Source organism: Ochlerotatus camptorhynchus, unplaced genomic scaffold (assembly GCF_037179485.1).
Source record: "Ochlerotatus camptorhynchus isolate MF236.1 unplaced genomic scaffold, CSIRO-AGI_Acam_v1.1 ptg000222l, whole genome shotgun sequence".
NCBI classification, from domain to species: Eukaryota; Metazoa; Arthropoda; class Insecta; order Diptera; family Culicidae; genus Ochlerotatus; species Ochlerotatus camptorhynchus.
Window position 1 is genome coordinate 4316280 of NW_027040712.1, and position 18322 is coordinate 4334601.

The 18322-nt window shown below is 41.0% G+C and overlaps 3 protein-coding genes across 3 annotated transcripts in view; all 3 read right to left on the reverse strand.

Moving 5' to 3' along the window:
• LOC135703878 (uncharacterized) overlaps window positions 1–18322 on the reverse strand; it is a 325488-nt gene that overhangs the window by 41057 nt on the left and 266109 nt on the right. Inside the window, exon 3 of the mRNA XM_065225239.1 lies at window positions 8327–9134. Coding sequence (XP_065081311.1) covers window positions 8327–8435 — 109 coding nt within the window. The 5' untranslated portion in view covers window positions 8436–9134. The remainder of the gene's footprint in view (window positions 1–8326; window positions 9135–18322) is intronic.
• LOC135703798 (uncharacterized) lies at window positions 11609–14994 on the reverse strand. The gene is made up of 2 exons (XM_065225121.1): window positions 14016–14994; window positions 11609–13971 (listed from the first exon to the last, which is right to left on the reverse strand). Exons 1-2 carry the CDS (start codon window positions 14992–14994, stop codon window positions 11609–11611), a joined length of 3342 nt encoding a protein of 1113 aa, XP_065081193.1.
• Window positions 15370–15999, reverse strand: LOC135703799 (uncharacterized). Its single transcript, XM_065225122.1, has one exon. The coding sequence runs from the start codon at window positions 15997–15999 to the stop codon at window positions 15370–15372; it is 630 nt and encodes a 209-aa protein (XP_065081194.1).

The window sequence follows — 18322 nt, forward strand, 5'->3', positions numbered from 1 at the left end:
TTCAAGGAAGTTCTGTAAACTTTTCGTCGGAAGTCTTGTGAACATTTGTTCGGAAATTATGCGTTTTGTGAAATTTTTCGTTGGATAATCTGTAAACTTCCCTTAAAGTTCATAGAATTTTGCCTTAAGCTTACGGAATTTTGCCTGAAATTCAGAGAACTTTGCTTGAAGATCACATAATTTCACCTGAACTTCAGAGAACTTCGTTTTAATATCAGATAACTTCCCTTGAAGTTATCCGATCATTCACAAACTACATAGGAACACTTTAAAGCTCCATCGGAGTAGTTCAGCGATCTTCAAGGAAGTATTGTGAACTCTAAAACAGTTCAGCGCATTTCAGAGTTGTTTTGCAAAAAAGCGATAAGCTCCATCAAGAATAATACACGATTTAATCTAGATTTTAGATTCTAGTAGAGAGTGTCTATGTGTACGCGTATTCAGAACGCTGGCAAAACTGGTCAAACAATTGAAAAAGGGCTATCAGTTTATGTAAACAAATCTTTGTAAGCCCTTTCCTCGCAAATCGTAGGCCGCCCACGAAAACCAATGTTGGGATACAATCCCCAACACGATGACGCTGTTGGTTTGCGTGGGCGGCCTACGCTTTAAGAGGAAAGGACTAACAAAGTGTTGTTTACAAAAACGGATCGGCCCTTTTCAATTGTTGGACCAAAAAGGAATCGCTTCGATTTTGGTGAAGGTGAAACGTCTGGAAGCATTTTTCAGAAAGTATTATCACTTTGAATCTTTCCGAGCATAAGTATATGGGCCACCTGAAACATAAAATGACGAAATATGCATCCCAACGTTTGCTCCAGTATAGTAAATATGGAAAAGCAAATTTCAAACGCAAAGTAACAATGGTGCCCGAGATTCGTACTCTAGAAATAGACTCTGTATCGCATCACTGGAAAAAAAAATCTCTGACGGCTTCTATACAAAATAAAAACCCATCTCTTCGGAAGTTATCTGAATTTTTCATCGGAGGTTATCTGAATATCTCGTTAGAAGTTCATTGAACTTCTTGTCGGAAGTTCTCTGATCTTCTCCTCGGAATTTCTTCGAACTTCTCGTACGCAGTCCACTGAACATCTCCTTGAAATTTCTCTGAATTCGTCGGAAGTTGTCTAAATTTTTCGACGTAAGTTCTCTGATCCTCTCCTCGGAAGTTCTCTGATCCTGTCCTTGGAAGTTATGTGATCATCTCCTCGGAAGTTCTCCAAACTTCACCTTGGAAGATATCTGAACTTCTAGTCAGAAGTTCTCTGAACTTCTGCTCGGAAATTGTGTGAACTTCTCTTCGGATTTTTTTTATCAAAAGTCGCTGAACTTCTCCTCGGAAGTTCTCTGAACTTCTCGTTGAAGTTCTCTGAAACTATCCTCACCAAGGAATCAAAAATATGTCCAAATGACAAAAAGACAAGCGATCAACAAGTCGAACGATAACACTTTGTCAGAAATGGAAAGCATTAATGATATAATCTGCTTCCTTTTTTCTCATGACAATCAGCCTTTGCAACTCGGCTAACTCGGGCCGGTAGAAGGAAACAACCAAATTGATGGCAAGCTGCTGCACGAAGTGAAGCCAAAGATGATACACGGGCGTTAAAGAGAATTTTAATGTTATATCTTTTCTGGATTCCGATCAAGCTATGTTCTCCACAATGTATATTTCAACAAAGCAGGCAAGCTATATATCATTATCCTTCTACAACTCCGATCGAGCTGTGTTGCAGAGAGAGTTTGTCGTGGCAAGCGTTTTGTCTTTATCGTCGGTTGCTTTTTGGATAAGTCTTGTAAGCGGACCCATTTGCAAAACAAGCTATCAAATTACAGCACCAAACTAAAATGTCATATGAAACGGTCTGTCATACGACACTGTCGCCGAAGACCGCCCCGGATGTATGTATTTTAGTTTTTATCATTATAAGAACTGCTGAGGTTATGCTTGTGTGAATTCTGAAAATAGCAAGCAACGATGTCCTAGTAACAACATTTCTGATCAGAAATGGTTTAATTTACACCAAATTGAGGCATTAAAATGAAATCACACATGTCATATGATAGTTATTTGATTGTTTTCTTTTTGCTCAAATGTTGTTCTACCGTTTGTGTTGTGAAAAGAGACGACGGTAGAGCATGAGAGTACAAATACAAACAGACTGTTGCGCACGACAACGAAGCGAGTGTAGTAAAAAACGTCAACAGTTTCAACCCCTGGTTAGGATGCGCTGATGATCCTCTGAACTTTTCGTCGGAACTTCCCCAAACTTCTAGTCGGAAGTTCTCTGATTTTTTCTTAGGAAAATCTCTGAAGCTATCCTCAGAAGTTCTCTGAACATCTCGTCGCTCTCTGGAGTCCTTGTCGGAAGTTCGCTGAACTTCTAGTTGGTAGTTCTATGAATTTATAGTGGGATGTTCTCTGAACTTCTCCTTCCATAAACTTCCAAAAAGTTCATGAAACTTCGGACAAGTTCACTGAACTTCTGATAAGTTCACGGAACTTCTGACTTCCGACATGTTCCGACGAGAAGTTCATAGAACTACTGACGAGAAGTTCAGTGAACTTGCGATGTAAAGTTCAAAGAATTTCCAAGTAGAGGTTCAGCGAACTTCCGACTAGATGATCAGAGACCTTCTCTGAGATTTTCTTCGAATGTTATCTGAATTTCCTCTCGGAAAATCCCTTCGGAAGTTCTCTGAACTTCTTCTCGGAAGAACTCGGAACTTCTCGTCAGAAGACTTTTCGTCGGAAGTTCTCTGAATTTCTTTTCGGAAGTTCGTAGAATGTCTCGCCAGAAGCTCTCTGAATTGCTAGGGGTATACTACAAATGCCAAACTCCCTACATTTTGGTTGAAATCAACATGTTTTCGGTTTTGACGTTCTAAAGATTGGATTGTGCGATTGATCGTTTTTTTCAGTCAAATTTCATTTCACAAAAATTTTCTTAATTTTATTCATATATATTCATATATTTAAAGGAACAACTGTTCGTTTATTCTTTTGGTTTGCCAAATCTGAACTGCCATGCCTTTCGCTTAACCCCTTCCATTAAATTTTGCACAGTGGTCTCATCGACCTTGTTCGCTGCCGAACGCCAGTTAGATTTAAACTGCTGCTCATTTTCCATGGATTTACTAGTTTATTTTTTGAGATACCGTTTGACCAAGGCCCAATATCGTTCGATAGGGCGGAGTTCTGGGCTGTTGGGAGGGTTTTGGTCTTTCGGTACCACAACCACGTTGTTCGCATCGTACCACTCGATTGCCTTTTCCCCATAGTGGCAGCTCGCCAAGTCCGGCCAGAACAGCACAGGTCTATTATGTTGCTTTAGGAATGGTAGCAGCCGCTTTTCCAGGCACTCCCGTACGTAGATCTCTTGATTGATGGTTCCCGTAGTAATGAAAATGCCTCTTTTTAGACCACACGTGCACATGGCCTGCCAGACGAGATATTTATTTTTGGGAACTTCGATAGTTTGATGGTTTTGAAAATTTCAGCTTGAAATCCACCTTCACATAAATTGCGTGTCAGTGTTCACTCGGCTGTCGACAAAAGCAGGCCACTCTCGATGTGTGCTACGCGATCGTCTGTTTTGATCGGCATTGTGGCATTGTGTGGTCCTCCTCATTGTTCTTCATCAGCAGTTCTTTCGTTCGATGCGTCGTCGACTTTGGAAAGCAACCGTTTAGTGATGAGTGTGTGAGTGCTGACCACGTTTTGCGTTCATTGCTGCAATGGAAGCGCTCTGACCCCCGTTGGCAATACTGCCATACAATGAAACCACTGGAAGCGGCTTCCGGTCTGATGGAGGAGACTTTTTGGATAGCGGAAGATAAAGTGTTTATTGTGTTGTACCTTTTGACTATAGTTTTAAGATGTATTGTATAGTGACCAAGAATCCTCGGCTCTGTAAAGTTAATTCGGTTGAGCCTTATCAAATAAATCAATAAACAAAAAAAAAAAAAATTTCGTGTGAAAACGTCGGATTCTCTTGCTGCGCGAGCAAAATTTTGACACGCTGCTCCTCTTGCTTGGACGTCATTTTGGACTGGAGGAGAGCAAACGGTGAAAACTCATCATAGCAACCATTGTATATACACTCAACTTCCAAATGCAGCATTCCAGGTTTTTTTTATGCATTTTCAACAGAAATACACCAATTTGAAGTTGACCAATTTTTGCGCGTTCCAGACTTTAGTTTAATTGGATTTGACGTTTTGGCTCAGAATCCAGTTCTGAATCAATGGGAAAATCAACAGATTGTTTAGATATTCCATTTTCATGTTGGTTTCAAACGTTGTTCAGTAACAGTCCTCTGCAGGAAACCCCAGGTTATTGGCCAGATTATGAAATTTTGTCATTTATGTTATAGTACTGCCAGACTACAGAGTTATAATATGTTAAAGCGCTATCTTGATGGTGGTTTCTGTGTTGCATTTATTTGACAACCGTTATAACATGTTATAACTCTCCAGTCTGGATAGCGTTTTATCGTACCTTTGTTAAGTTGAATATACAGTATTAAAAAATGGCTTCTTTGAAGATTCTGAAAGATGATTCCAAAAGAAGGTTTCTAATGAAGATTCTACAAGAAGCTTTTTTAGGAAGCTGATTCTCATCGGCGTAGCTTACGGGGGTGCCAAAGCCCCCTCCACAATTATCTTGTTCGCCCTTCAGAAAATTTAAATGTGTTTTTATACACCGTCCTTTGCCAAGCACTTTCGATGTTATATTTTATAGACATTTAATCAATAGCATAATAAGACGTCTTCAGGCTCTACAAAGAGGCTAAGGGTTCAGGGATTTTTCTTTTACCTCAGGGAACTACGTAAAACTTTAAGAAGTTCAGGGAACATCCTAGAAATTACCAAAACTTAGTAGAAGTTCTGGGATCTTCATAGAGCTTCAGAAAAAAATCGTAGAAACTCATGTAGCTTTGGAAAAGTTCAGAAAACTGCGTAGAAGTGGGAACTCTATTTAAGTTTTGGGATCTTCGTAGAAGTTAAACATTATTTAATTTCAGGGAACCACATTATTGCTCGGGGATCTTCATATAATTTCAGGATACTTTCTTGAAGCCTCGCGACCTTGGAATAGTTCAAGGAATTACGTACAAGTTCAAGAAATTTCGTACGTGGAACTTCACGGAAAACCAATGAAAAACTTAGCAGTGCAGCAAACTTTGTAGAAGTTTTGGAAATTTCGTAGCATTTTGAGAAGCAGCTTGAAACTGCACTTAGGGTATTTTGTAGAAGATCTAAAAATAGTTCAATAAACTTCTAAGATCTTCAGGGATCCTCGCTTCAATTTAGGGAACTTCGTTGCAGTTTGTCAGAGATCTTACTTCAAAAAAGGTCAATGAACTTCTTGGAAGTTTCGGGAATTTCATTAATTTTCAAGGAACTTTCCAGATGTTCAAGAATATTTGTAGGTGATGGGGTTTTCTCCAGAAGTAATCGTAGAAGTAAGAGAGTTGGAAAAATATGGAATTTGGAATAAATTCAGGGAGTTGGAGGAGTTGAGGAAATTTTGTAAAACTTAAGTGAGGTTTTTAGATGTTGAGGGAACATTACATACGTCGCAGGATATTCTTTCAGACAACAGCAAAAGATCTCCAGATCGACGAAGATATTCTTTGGATATTTTTTTAAAGACTTCTAGTTCATCAAGTTCTGAAGATTTCCAACTGTTAGAAAGTACAAATGAAGTCTTTCACATATTCTTCGAAGACTGCAAGTTGATCAGAAAGTATCCAAAAGTACTCTAGCTTATAGAAACTGATGGAATCTTGTATTATGAATCTAGACTTTATAAACATGTTTGAACATTTTTTATAGGGAAGACGGGTGATTTAGCTATTTTGTCAAGAATTGACACTCCAGAATAGTGTGGATGACTTACAACATTAAATCAAATTTAATTAAGAAAAAACAAACACAGAAAAAGTTCGAAGTACGAGTAAATAATAAATTGGCACCGAATGGGTTCAACTGAAACTAAATTCATTTTAAAAAAGCTTTTGTAGAAAGAAATTTAAATACCTAGTATCTAGTTTCAAACACAATCATACAAGTTTTGAGTTCATTCCTTTCGATTAGAATTAAAGTAAAATTTGTGACTTTAATCTTAATTTTATTTCTTACTCCGTGATCTTTGAAGTTAGTTAGTCCGAGGTATCGAAAAAAATCTAGTTAAATGCTTAATAATTTTAATTTTTAATCAAACATGAGAATCTGGACATTTGAAATACGGTATGGATCTTAAAAATCCAAAGAAAATTAAATTATAATCTGATTGTTCATAATTCTTTCACAACTGAGATTCAAGATTTTTCGAAGTTTTAAAATCTTAATTTTGTTGTTTTTCTTATCTCGAAAAAAATTCCTCTTGAAAAATTATGTAAGTCTCAGAATCTTGGTAAGTTTCCTAAGATCTTTAATTACGATTTTATTTTGAAGTCCGGGAGATTCAAAGCTGGTCGACGAGCTTGAAACTTTTGGTTATTTGATATTTTTCATTCCGTAGCAAAACGGTATACTGGTACTCAGAATTTCGTGAAAATTGCTAAGTAGTTTTGTTCCTTGTCGCAAAATATTAAACCCGTATTTTTTTGTCAGTAGGATGATCATTTCCATGTTAAAGTGGTAAAAAATAACGATTTTTTTTTTCAAAAATTACTTTTTTCAAAAATTCATAACTTTTGAACCACTGAGCCGATTTTAAAGATCAAAATATCAAATGAAAGGTAATTAAAAGTACATATATTGACAAAAAAAAAATGTGATTTTTTATTGAAAAACATCGATTGTATTTGTTTTTTTTATGGATTTCATGATTTGTAGATAGAGAGCGAAATATGTTTTGTATTTTTCCTTGAAAATTTAGGCTTTTTTACACAACATATAAACAAATCAATGATGTTTTTTTTTTCGTTTTTGAATCATATTTTTTGAAGTTATCAAGTTTTGGGGTTTCGCTCAATACTCCTATGCAACTAGACTACCATGCCTCTCTATTGACTTCTAGCAACTGTTACGTTGTCTCGACCTATGTCATATGTCCTTTATGTATTTATTCTATGTTTACATTGTCATGTTTCAAAGACAGACATTTGAATTTTTTTAAATTAAAAGTCCTTGAATTTAATATTGGTACCTATTCATGAGATTTAATTCATGATTAAATATAGATGATCTAAAGAAATCAATTTACAACATTCATGAAATTAGCTATCCCTGAGAATTATCTACAAGGAGAATTTTCTTAAGTTTTAAATCTTTGAAATTCTTCTGAGATCCGGACAATATGTAATTTCATTACAAAATGCTTGAACGAACGATCATTGCTTGTTGAAAATCAATATGTTTTTATGGCTAAGCGTTGTTATGCAATAAATACAATACAATTTAATGTTCCTCCATTAAAACAATAGTAAGCTTCGCCATAATAGGTTGTATTATTGGACAAGGCGGAAATGTATCCAACAAGAAAATAAAATTAAAAATAGCTTTGACGGATTTTGATTTAATGGCAGTTCAAAATTTTCTATTTAACCGTAGCTCAACAAAACAAAACAAACATGCCACAGGCCCCCCTTCAGTAACTTTTGACGCCAATGCTGATTCTAGACGTATGCTCTTGGCTCCGAACCTCTGACTAAAAAAACACGGGCAGGACAGTAAATCTGAATAGCTACGGAGTAGAAGAGCATTTTTTAAGATTTCAGGAGCATTGCATCGTTTTAATATTAGGTTTCCATAGCTGCTTAATACCCCGTACAGACTATGGCTTATATCATGTAATATAGGCTGTCTTGCAATGAGCACTCATACATAGGATTTCCAGTGAAAATTAGATGTATAAGTGCTCATTGCAAGACAGCCTATATTACATGATATAAGCCATAGTCTGTACGGGGTATAAGGTTATCTGAAGCTAAAATTATCAGTTGGATAGTTCGCCTCTCTCTTATGCAAGGCCCTCACTAGCTCTCACTCACTGAAATGAGTCACTTTTACCCAGCGCTGAGTGACCTTCGCTTTTCGAAATTTCTCCGTATACGAATGAGTAAATGTGACTCACTCTCTAAGTATGATTCGTTTTCAGTGCTTATTTAGTGAGACAATTTGTTTTGATTATAATCGCTTTATTGCCCTTGAAGAGATTATTTTAGGATAACGCCACAATGGAACCTCAGCTTATAAAGCATCAAGTTTTAGAAAATGCAATACCTAAATTGCAGAACCTATAATTGCAGCGTTTGCAGTTGGCAAACAAAAATGGAACTAAATATAAATGAGTGATAGGCAAGTGACCTACCTGAATGTGGTGCCCCCATGACGATTGTAAAAACGACTATCACAGCAAGTAGTTGCTTCTGATTGCAGCAGCAGTTGCATCCGAAGCTGGCAAAGTTTCGTCGAGCCATATTATTCCTTGTAGCATGCAGTGCTCCAGCTTTTCCCTAGCTAGTCATTTATTCTAACATCCCACGTTGATTCGCTATGTTTTATACCATAATGCAATGTTTTTTTTTCACTTTCCCGGGGAATTTCCCACGCGCGTTGTGCTCGAGTCCTCGTTGAAGCGCAGCGTTCAGAGCTTCAGGGTAATATTACACCTGAAACGTGTGTCGTGTTCTGTTGCTGTCGCTTCGTTGGATGTGCATTTATTATTAGATGAGAACAAAAGGTAAACTGCAACTCGGGGGGAAAATTCTGCGCTTTGTTATGCCGACGTCGTCTCTCGTCCTTGGTTGATTTTCCTGGGACACGCTGCATAGGTACCGGAAGTGTCGCAGTCGATGTTCACCCAACTGCTGCCACATTGTGCTGCGCAACACATCCACATGGTGGGATTGTCATCTGGTTTCACTCCTGTTTACATAATCCGGTCCTTGTAGGTATGCGTATTTAATTCACAGCAGATTGCTACTTTATGTTTTTTTATGCACACCGTCTGTCACAAAAGATGACACAATTTTTCTCTACACCTGTTAGATTGCGAACACTACCGGTTGATGGGAAGGGGCGGATAATGTGAGCGGACATGTTCCGGAAATGGAGAGCGTTTGCAGTTGAGCATATGTAGAAACGGTTCCCTGTTGCACAGCTATCGCGGTTCTGTTCTGAAAATGAAGCAAATAAACGAATGGAACACATTAGTTGGGGTTCGTCGTACTTTCGTTATTATTGTTCGAGATTTTTTTTTTTCGTCGTGATCGCCCATTTCCGTTCAATCGATCAGAAAAAATCAATAATATCAATGATTTCACCGTACACAAATCAATAATAGGTTTGTTCCGATGCGTTAGTTCATTAGCTACAACATAAATTCCGTTATAGTACGTTCAGACTACAGAGTTATAACATGTTATAGCGCTATCTTGATGGTGGTTTCTGTGTTGCAATTATTTGACAATCGTTATAACATGTTATAACTCTCCAGTCTGTACAGTGTTTTAGAGCGCATCTTTGACAGAAATATTCAATTTTTTGTTCAAACCCGTTCAAAAAAGAGAGGTAAAGCGCGGGTTGTGCTTAGTAGGACGGAAATTAGATCAGAAACCCTACATGTTTTTGCTCAAGACAGTATGTGGTTATGTGTATTTCTTGCAATGTTATAGAACTTTTTCACTTTATTTAATCCTATTTTTGACTGTATACGAGCCAGGAGAAATCAGCATAGCAACAGCCGGGGAAGCTACGTCGAAACGACCAACGCCAACAAGCCACATCGATCGATGCACCGTAGAAATGATGAGTCAGGAAGAATACAGCGTAGCAACAACCCAGGAAAGCAACGTGGACACGATCAACGGGTACCAACGTGGAGGACCGATCGAACGATATTGGTTTGTGCTGAACTAGGGGCCAGACAGCTTTAAATCATGAGTAATTTTTAAGCAAATTTTGAGTAGCTCTGAGTTACTCGCGCTGCTCAATGATGAATATCGTTGTCAACATGTCAATATATATCGCAGCAACTCAGTCAACGAGAGAAAATTTTTGATCGAGCTATGTGTCACATATGTTACACCGGTGTAAAACAATTTTGTAAACTTCTTTTCTTATATTCTAGCGTATCAGTTGCATTCCCTGCATTTTGCATGACTTTAATTACTTTGGTCAGCCATTACTAAGGAACAAGTCGCTTCTACCATATAATTATTCCAGATATCGCAGTGGAAGTGAAAAATCATTGCCAATAACTCTTTGTAAATTGAAAGCATACTACGAATATTCTACCAAACACGTAATGAAAACAAACCAGAAATAGCTCTTGATGATCTGGGAATAATTAAACGGGTTTTAATCAGGGTAAAACTTAACAAGCGCAGAGTATTAGTTAAAACACCATTCTTGTCGTTACTACCGAATGTTCAAATAATAGGATGACGAACTATGCAATCATTCCATAATCATTCCTGTAAATCCATATAAGTTGTTAGAGTTCGTATGATCGATGTTGGAATATAGAGAAACGTTTTCAGTTTGTAGCAGTATCTATAAAGTATCTTAAAAAAGAAAGTTTTTTTTTAAGAGAAAAATAACTTACTAAGCAAAACTACTAACGGCGCCGGTGGTGTAGTGGTACGCGTGATTACCTCTCACCCCAGCAGGCCTGGGTTCAATCCCAGTCGGCGCCGCCGGGATGTTCTGAGGCATAACATCTCTGATCACGCCTTCCTTCGGATGGGAAGTAAAGCCGTTGGTCCCCGGTTCATGAGTTGATGGGTCGATAGGTAGGGTCCAGCTGTGGGAGCTGCCTTCCTGGCACGTCGGTAGCATTGGTGTTCAGCACGGAAAACAAGATCGACAGAAAAAAACAAACCAAAGGAAAAAAAAAAAAAATAAGCAAAACTACAGCTGAAAGTATCTTTAATAAGGAAATCTTAATCTAAATCCTAAGCAAAACTGTTAATGATGGCTGACGTTATTTTGTTTGTAAATACGACAGATTGAAAAAAAAGTTAAATTAAGGCTACTTTGTTATTTATTGAGTAGCTACGAGTAACTCACAGTTACTCAATGTTAATATATAAGCTCAGAGTACAGCTGACTTGCCCCTAGGTGCTGAATAGGTAGTTGTTTTATATTCGGCCGTGAACACAACGACGATATAGGCGGAACGGTGGACTGGGAGTTACGGACAGCACAAGGTTCACCACCGGGTACCAACTCCAGGGCAGGGTAGGCAGGGATAATCCAAACAATTCACGTACTGCTGCTATTAACTAGTTATTATTTATTCTATTCTTTAATTTTTTGTTTTTCACTGGTTGACTTCCAATTTTATTCTGATCATCCTCGGTTTAGGGGTCCCATATTTATACCAAGTTTGGCTCACTTCGAGAACATTCGAAACAAGCCTGTTACTAACGACGTTTTTACTGTTGCTAACATAACAACGTTGTCTGCTTGTTGTTGTTCCTAAAGACGTTGCTTACTTGGATCGCTTTAGGAAGTGTTTTTCTCGTACATTCTGCCCCCGATGGAATGCAATTCCAATTCTAACTGTAGATTCTGGTGGTTATCCTGTAGCGGCAACGGGGTTAACTTGCTTACTGCTCGAAGATACACTCCAGTTGTTGTCTGTATATCAGCAACTCGCCCGATACCGTCCTTCCCTGGATGAACTGCGACGATTCTTGCTAGTTTCCATGTTTGCACTGGTTGGTTGTCCTCTGCCAATAGAACAACTGTGTCGACGTCGATATTGGATTGTTTCTTGGTCCACTTCGCTCTTGATTGTAGTGTTGACAGGTACTCTCGAGACCACCTTTTCCAAAAATGGTCCCGCAGCTGATTCAGATACTGCCATCTTGTCAGACGATTGATAGAAACGTCCTCGTATGATGGTTTGAGTATCGGTTCCAGTGGTCTTCCAAGCATGAGATGAGCCGGAGATATCGGTTTTTGCCAAATGCAATTTTACCACCTTTACTCCAGCCTCCCACAATCCTCCGAAGTTCGGTGATCTCGGTGGGATGAATTCCCATTCCACTTCTCGACGTAGCAGGAAATTGTTGATTTTATCCTTTTCGAGCTCATCATTGAACAAGGCACGTAGCTGGCGTAACTCCTTGAATGCACCAACGAAATTTGTTCCGTTGTCCGAGAATATTTTCCGCACTATGCCCCGTCGATTCACAAACCGGTCTAGTGCGGCCAGGAATGCCTCCGATGTTAGGTCTGACACAAGTTCAAGGTGAACCGCCTTTGATACTACGCACACAAATAAAGCGATGTATGCCTTCACGACCATTGTCTTACGTTTACCTTCCTTCACGAAAACTGGCCCAGCGTAGTCGACGCCAGTCAGTTCGAATGGTGCGGCAATGTTCACTCGGGATTCAGGAAGATTCCCCATTAGTGGTTGGATCATCCTTGGCTTCATACGAAAACATCTCATGCAATTATGGATTACCTTGCGGATGGTTGAACGGGCGTTGATGAGCCAAAATCTCTGACGAATTGCTGCCAATACTCCGGACTGGCCTTCGTGGAGTCGTTCTTCGTGAATTTTCTTGATAAGCAACTCCGTTACTCGATGTTTTGGTGGAAGCATCAGTTGATGTTTGGCGTCAAAGGACAATTTCGAATTTTGTAGACGTCCACCGACTCGTAGGAAACCGTCCTTGTCTATGAATGGTTGCAATGCGGCCAGACGCCTTGGAATTTCACCATGTTGGACACACTGGATCTCCTCATGTAGTTCGTTTTGTTGAAGAACACGGATGATGTAACTTGTCGCCTTACGCATGTCCTGCACGGTCAATCGTCCACAGGAATCTCGCTTATCCTTAGGAGTTTGCACACGGCGAACGAGGCGTGCTATGTGAGCGTAAACACGCTGCAGTTTGTAGAATGAATCGAACCGTTCAAAGCTAGTATCGAGTTTCTTCACTATCGGGTTTGCGATGACCACAGTTTTTAGTTCAGGAATCAGGTCGTCGGGAATCTCTTCTATTGGCTCCATCCTATAGCTGACTTCACGAAGAAAAACTGGACCGTTCCACCACAGCTGACATTTGTTTAACAGGGTTGGTTTCATTCCTCGGGATACGATGTCCGCCGGGTTTTCATCCGTATTGACGTAGCTCCAGCGGCAGTGTTTGGTCAGTTTGTTGATTTCAGCCACTCGGTTGCGAATGAAGACTTGCAGCCCATCCAAAGGTTTCCTTATCCAAGCCAAGGCTATTTGACTATCGGACCACAATCTGATTTTGCGGATCTCCAGTTTTAACGTCGGGATCACCTTATCCACCAGCTTGGCTAACAGTTGAGCGGCACACAACTCTAGTCGAGGGATGGTCAACTCACGAAGGGGAGCTACCTTGGATTTACTGCATAAAAGATTAGACACTGTTGACCCGTCTTTACGAATGCAGCGAAGGTAAATACATGCGCCATACGCACATTTGGAGAAATCAGCGAAACCATGAATCTCCATTGTTTCCGTATCAGGAACCACAACGCATCTTGGAGTCTTGAAATTGTTGAGGTGGCTCAATGATGTCTGGAACTCTGTCCATCGCTGGAGTAACTCACCTTCCATAGGTTCATCCCATCCAAGGTTGGTAGCCCACAGGCACTGCAAGATCATCTTTGCTTCGACGATCACTGGTGACACTAATCCCAATGGATCAAATAACTTCGCTATTTGGGACAGGACACGCCGCTTCGTTGGTTTGTCTACGTTATCCGTTGGTTCAGACGACTTGAAGAACAGGAACAGGTCTTTCTTTGGATCCCACAGAAGTCCCAAAGCCTTGATTACTTCATTTGCGCTGGAGTCCTGGATGGGCACTAGGGTCTCTTGATTTCCTTCAGGAATTCCTTCAAGCACATCTTCTGAGTTTGAACACCACTTTCGAATTGGAAATCCACCTTTCAGCATCAACTCCTCCAAATCACGACGTAACTTCTTGGTTGGATAATCCTCACTCTCGTCCGGGCTAGCTGGATAAGTGATCTCACAGCGAGAAACGACGCCGCTGATGTACCGTAGGTAACGGTCAATAACTCCAAGGCTTTCAGTACTTCCGACAGGTGTCCTCGCCAGAAGATTCTCTGGTACTGAGTCTGGGAGGGATCAACGAGAATTTGTCGGTACATTTTGGATACGTCTACGGTGAAAACGTAGGTATGGGTTCGAAAACGTAGTACGATGCTGAACAGGTCACTTTGGCTGCTGGTTCCAGTCATTAGTACGTCATGCAGGGACAGTTTACTCGCTTTGGTTGTTGCGTCAAACACAACACGAAACTTTGTGCTGCTACTGGATGGCTTGAAGACACAGTGATGCGGCAGATAGTACGATTGTAGACCAGGAGGATCTTCTTCCTCCCTCACTTCACGGCAGTGACCCAACGATTGATATTCGTCGATGAACTTCGCATACTGAGCCTTCAGGTCAGGATCTCGCGCCAATATTTTCTCCAACAACAGGAATCGTTTCAACGTCAGGGATCTGTAACCTTTCAACTGGTCCACTGATTCACGGAATGGCAGCTGGACAACAAATCGTCCATCTTCATTACGACGATAAGTCCGTTGAAAGTGTTCTTCGAAACGTTCTTCTTCACTCGTCATCATTGTTGGTTCAGCGATTTCCTCTTGGTCGAAAAACCGCTGCAAGCATGCTTCCAATCCATCGGTTACAGCAAGGTTGACACATACTGAAGAATCTTCTTGCATTTCCTCGTACGACCCAGCCACGACCCATCCGAACTGTGTTTCGTACAAGGTAGGCAGGTGATCGGCAAGTTTGATTTGGCCTTGCTTCAGAATGTTGAAGAAATGTTCGGCACCAATCAGCATTTCCACTTCTCGTAGACGGTTGAATGAAGCATCGGCCAACAGTACACCGGATGTAATATGCCAGGAATCCACTCTAACATTTGCCGACGGAATGGTACCAGTCACCTTCGGTGTGACGAGACAATCAACATTGGCAGTGAAGTTGCTGTAGTTGGATGTCATTCTCACCACCGTTCGATGGCGTATCTGGGAACGCGTACCTCCTACGCCGACTACAGGAACATTAGCTGGGAATTTCGGCAGGTTTAATTTCTTCACCACGGACTCCGACAACAAATTGATCTGTGATCCAGAATCCAGCAGTGCTCGAACCTGGTGAGTGTGGCCTCCTTTAGAACGCAGAATGACCATCGCTGTCATTAGGAACACCTGCTTGCTTGGTGAACGAAACACGCTGGAACAGGAAGCATTCACAGGCTGCTTCACCACTGCTGGTACTGGATCTACTTCGGCTGGCTTAGGCGGCTCACTCGTTCTTACTTCAGGTTTCTCCCGTTGCTCGAAATGAACTAGAGTGTGGTGCTTTTTGGAACACTTTCAGCAGGATTTATTGCTTGGACATGCTGCACTACGGTGGCCCTTCCTCAGGCAATTGAAGCACAGATTCGTCGCTTTCAGCTTGTCTTGACGCTGGTCTACGGTCATCCTTTGAAAAGTCGAGCATTTGAAATTCTGGTGCTGACCGGAACAAAAGTCGCACGCATATTCCGATGTTGCTGTTGCAGCATGCGACGACTTAGAATGTCCACCTTTCGATGGAGCAGTCTTGGCGATCGGTACCTTAGATGCTGCGGTAGGAGTAGTGGTTTCACATCGTTCCAGAATCACGCACCGCTGCTTCAGGAATGCGATCATCTGCTCATACTCAGGAAGCTCGGACTGGTTGATTGAAGCTTCCCAGAGTGCAGAAGTCTGGTCGTCTAAGGCACGTGTCAGTAGTGTCACCACAAACAACTGAGACATTCCGGTTAAACGCTGGTTGAGCTTAACGAGATTGTCGACGTGACGGGTGCATTCATCTACCAGGTTGCGCAGATCCTTTGATGATTTCTTGAGAACGTTTTGCATATTCAGGAGGCCAACGATGTGTGACTCGATGATCAATCGCTGGTTTCCAAATCGTTCTTCCAGGATCTCCCATGCTCGTGCATAATTCAGTGCCAACATTTCAAAGGGGCGTAATTGCTTTTGTAAACAATGACTTTAGCCATCAATTTCTCGCGAATGAAATCTTACCTCTTCAAAATAACAATGCTAGCTGGTAGAGGAAACATTCCTCTACCTGCTGGTGTCATTATTTTTCATGAGTGAGCTTTTATTCGCGAGAAATCGATGGCTAAGGCCATTGTTTACAAATGCAATTACGCCCCTTTGAAATGTTGGCACTGAATTGTTGTTTTGCAGTGTCTCCAAATCGATCACACCTGCAGCATCTGCCTTCAGCAAATTTTCCAAATGGTACAGCTTTACAGCGTCGGAATCGTTTGATCGCTGCATCATGTCCTGAAACATGGCCTTGAAGCGTGGCCATGCTTCATAACGACCGTCGAAGGTTGGTAGAGGAGTGCGCTAAGACTGGGTGTGAATGATGAAAATTGAAGCCTGGTTCGCTCTTGCTGATGTCGAAGGCACTGACACGGGCAGGGTTGCTCTGTTCTCCATCTCAATCATCTCGATCATCGTCTCTATCATGACCAAGGTTTCATTGTAGAGGGCTTCGAATGCAATATACCTTTCCTCCTGAGCATTGACGTTCTCTTCTTTCACGGAGGCGGCGATGGCATCGTGAATCTCGTTGTATTCTTGATAAATCACTTCCACGTTCTTGGAGTAAACCCGCAATAAGGGAAGCGGTAGCCTCTTGTTCGCAGTTTCTGCTGCAGTCAGGGAATTGAAGATCCGTGTGACCTTCGCCTTTACTTGGCCACGCTTCTGGATCAACACCTTCACATCTTCCGAATTTTCCATTTTCCGGGGTGGGGTGCGAGGTAACATCTCCTCACACGCGAAGGTGTCCGGTTACTCGGAAGGAATACTTCACACTTCGCAGGTTTTCTTGGCACGGTTCACGTTCGGACTACAATCGCAACGGTGGAACATACACTCACGAAATATCCGCTCGATTTAGTACGACACGCGGATAACGTTTCTATGGTAACCGCGACGGAAGGGCGAAAAACACTCACGGACGTCACGACGAGGAATATCAACACGCACTAGGGCGTCGCGATGACGGAATAAATCACGGGGTTTCGCGTTGTCAAAGCCACGCGAACGCTTTTTCACGTTGTTAAGCCACGCGAACTCCTTTTCACGTTGTCAAGCCACGCGAACGCTTTTTCACGTTGTCAAGCCACGCAAAACGATTTTCTCACCTAGCAGCAGCACGCCAGTCCAGCATCCGGTTCGAAGGACCAATGTTTTGTATTCGGCCGTGAACACAACGACGATATAGGCGGAACGGTGGACTGGGAGTTACGGACAGCACAAGGTTCACCACCGGGTACCAACTCCAGGGCAGGGTAGGCAGGGATAATCCAAACAATTTATGTACTACTGCTATTAACTAGTTATTATTTATTCTATTCTTTAATTCTTTGTTTTTCACTGGTTGACTTCCAATTTTTTTCTGATCATCCTCGGTTTAGGGGTCCCATATTTATACCAAGTTTGGCTCACTTCGAGAACATTCGAAACAAGCCTGTTGCTAACCTAACAACGTTGTCTGCTTGTTGTTGTTCCTAAATACGTTGCTTACTTGGATCGCTTTAGGAAGTGTTTTTCTCGTACAGTAGTTTTATTTAATAAAAGGTTTAACATCAGGGAAATTTAGTTAGTCTTAAGTGTGCGTTCCATTGTAAACGGTTGAAAGTTGAATAATTTTTTTTATAATACTCGTAAACGTTCGAGCATTACTTATATAGGGGAGATGGTGGAAAATTGAGACAAAATATCAAACTGCTAATATTTTAAGTGTGGCTTGTGGAATTGAGTAGCAGTTAGTCCAGTTTGGCTCGTGTTTGTATACACAATGGAAAAACACACGATCATTCAACGTGACCCTATTCACTCCCCAAGTATTCTTTTGAACGTCATAAAACTTTGTTCAAAATATAATACTAAAAACGTGAATTTCAGGCAAATTTTTTAAAACTTCGTATACCTAGTTGTTTGAAGATGTATAGCTTCGGTAACTTTTATTAAAATTCTACGTTCTATAACTTTGCCCAAGACAGCAAATCTCTATCTTGCGATACACTGTGCCATTTTTTGAGCATGAGCATGAGCATGATTGACCACCCACGGTTGCTACTCTTTTATTGCCAGATCATCTGTGATTACACAGAGAACCAATATACGATGCTTGGGACTAGTAATCATCCTCAATGTGTAAAAACTGATAATCTCAAACTAGGCAATACCAGCGTCGGCCGCTCCCGAACGCAGGTCAAGAAAGGAATGGGTAGGAATGTGTTGACGTGACACTCGC

Bases quoted from the DNA above. Each gene is read 5' to 3' on its own strand.
- LOC135703799 (XM_065225122.1), bottom strand. From the start codon at position 15,999: ATGTTGGCACTGAATTATGCACGAGCATGGGAGATCCTGGAAGAACGA.
- LOC135703798 (XM_065225121.1), bottom strand. From the start codon at position 14,994: ATGACATCCAACTACAGCAACTTCACTGCCAATGTTGATTGTCTCGTC. The intron at 13,972-14,015 runs GTACATCAGCGG...TCACTTATCCAG, and splicing joins GTTATTGACCGTTACCTACG to CTAGCCCGGACGAGAGTGAG.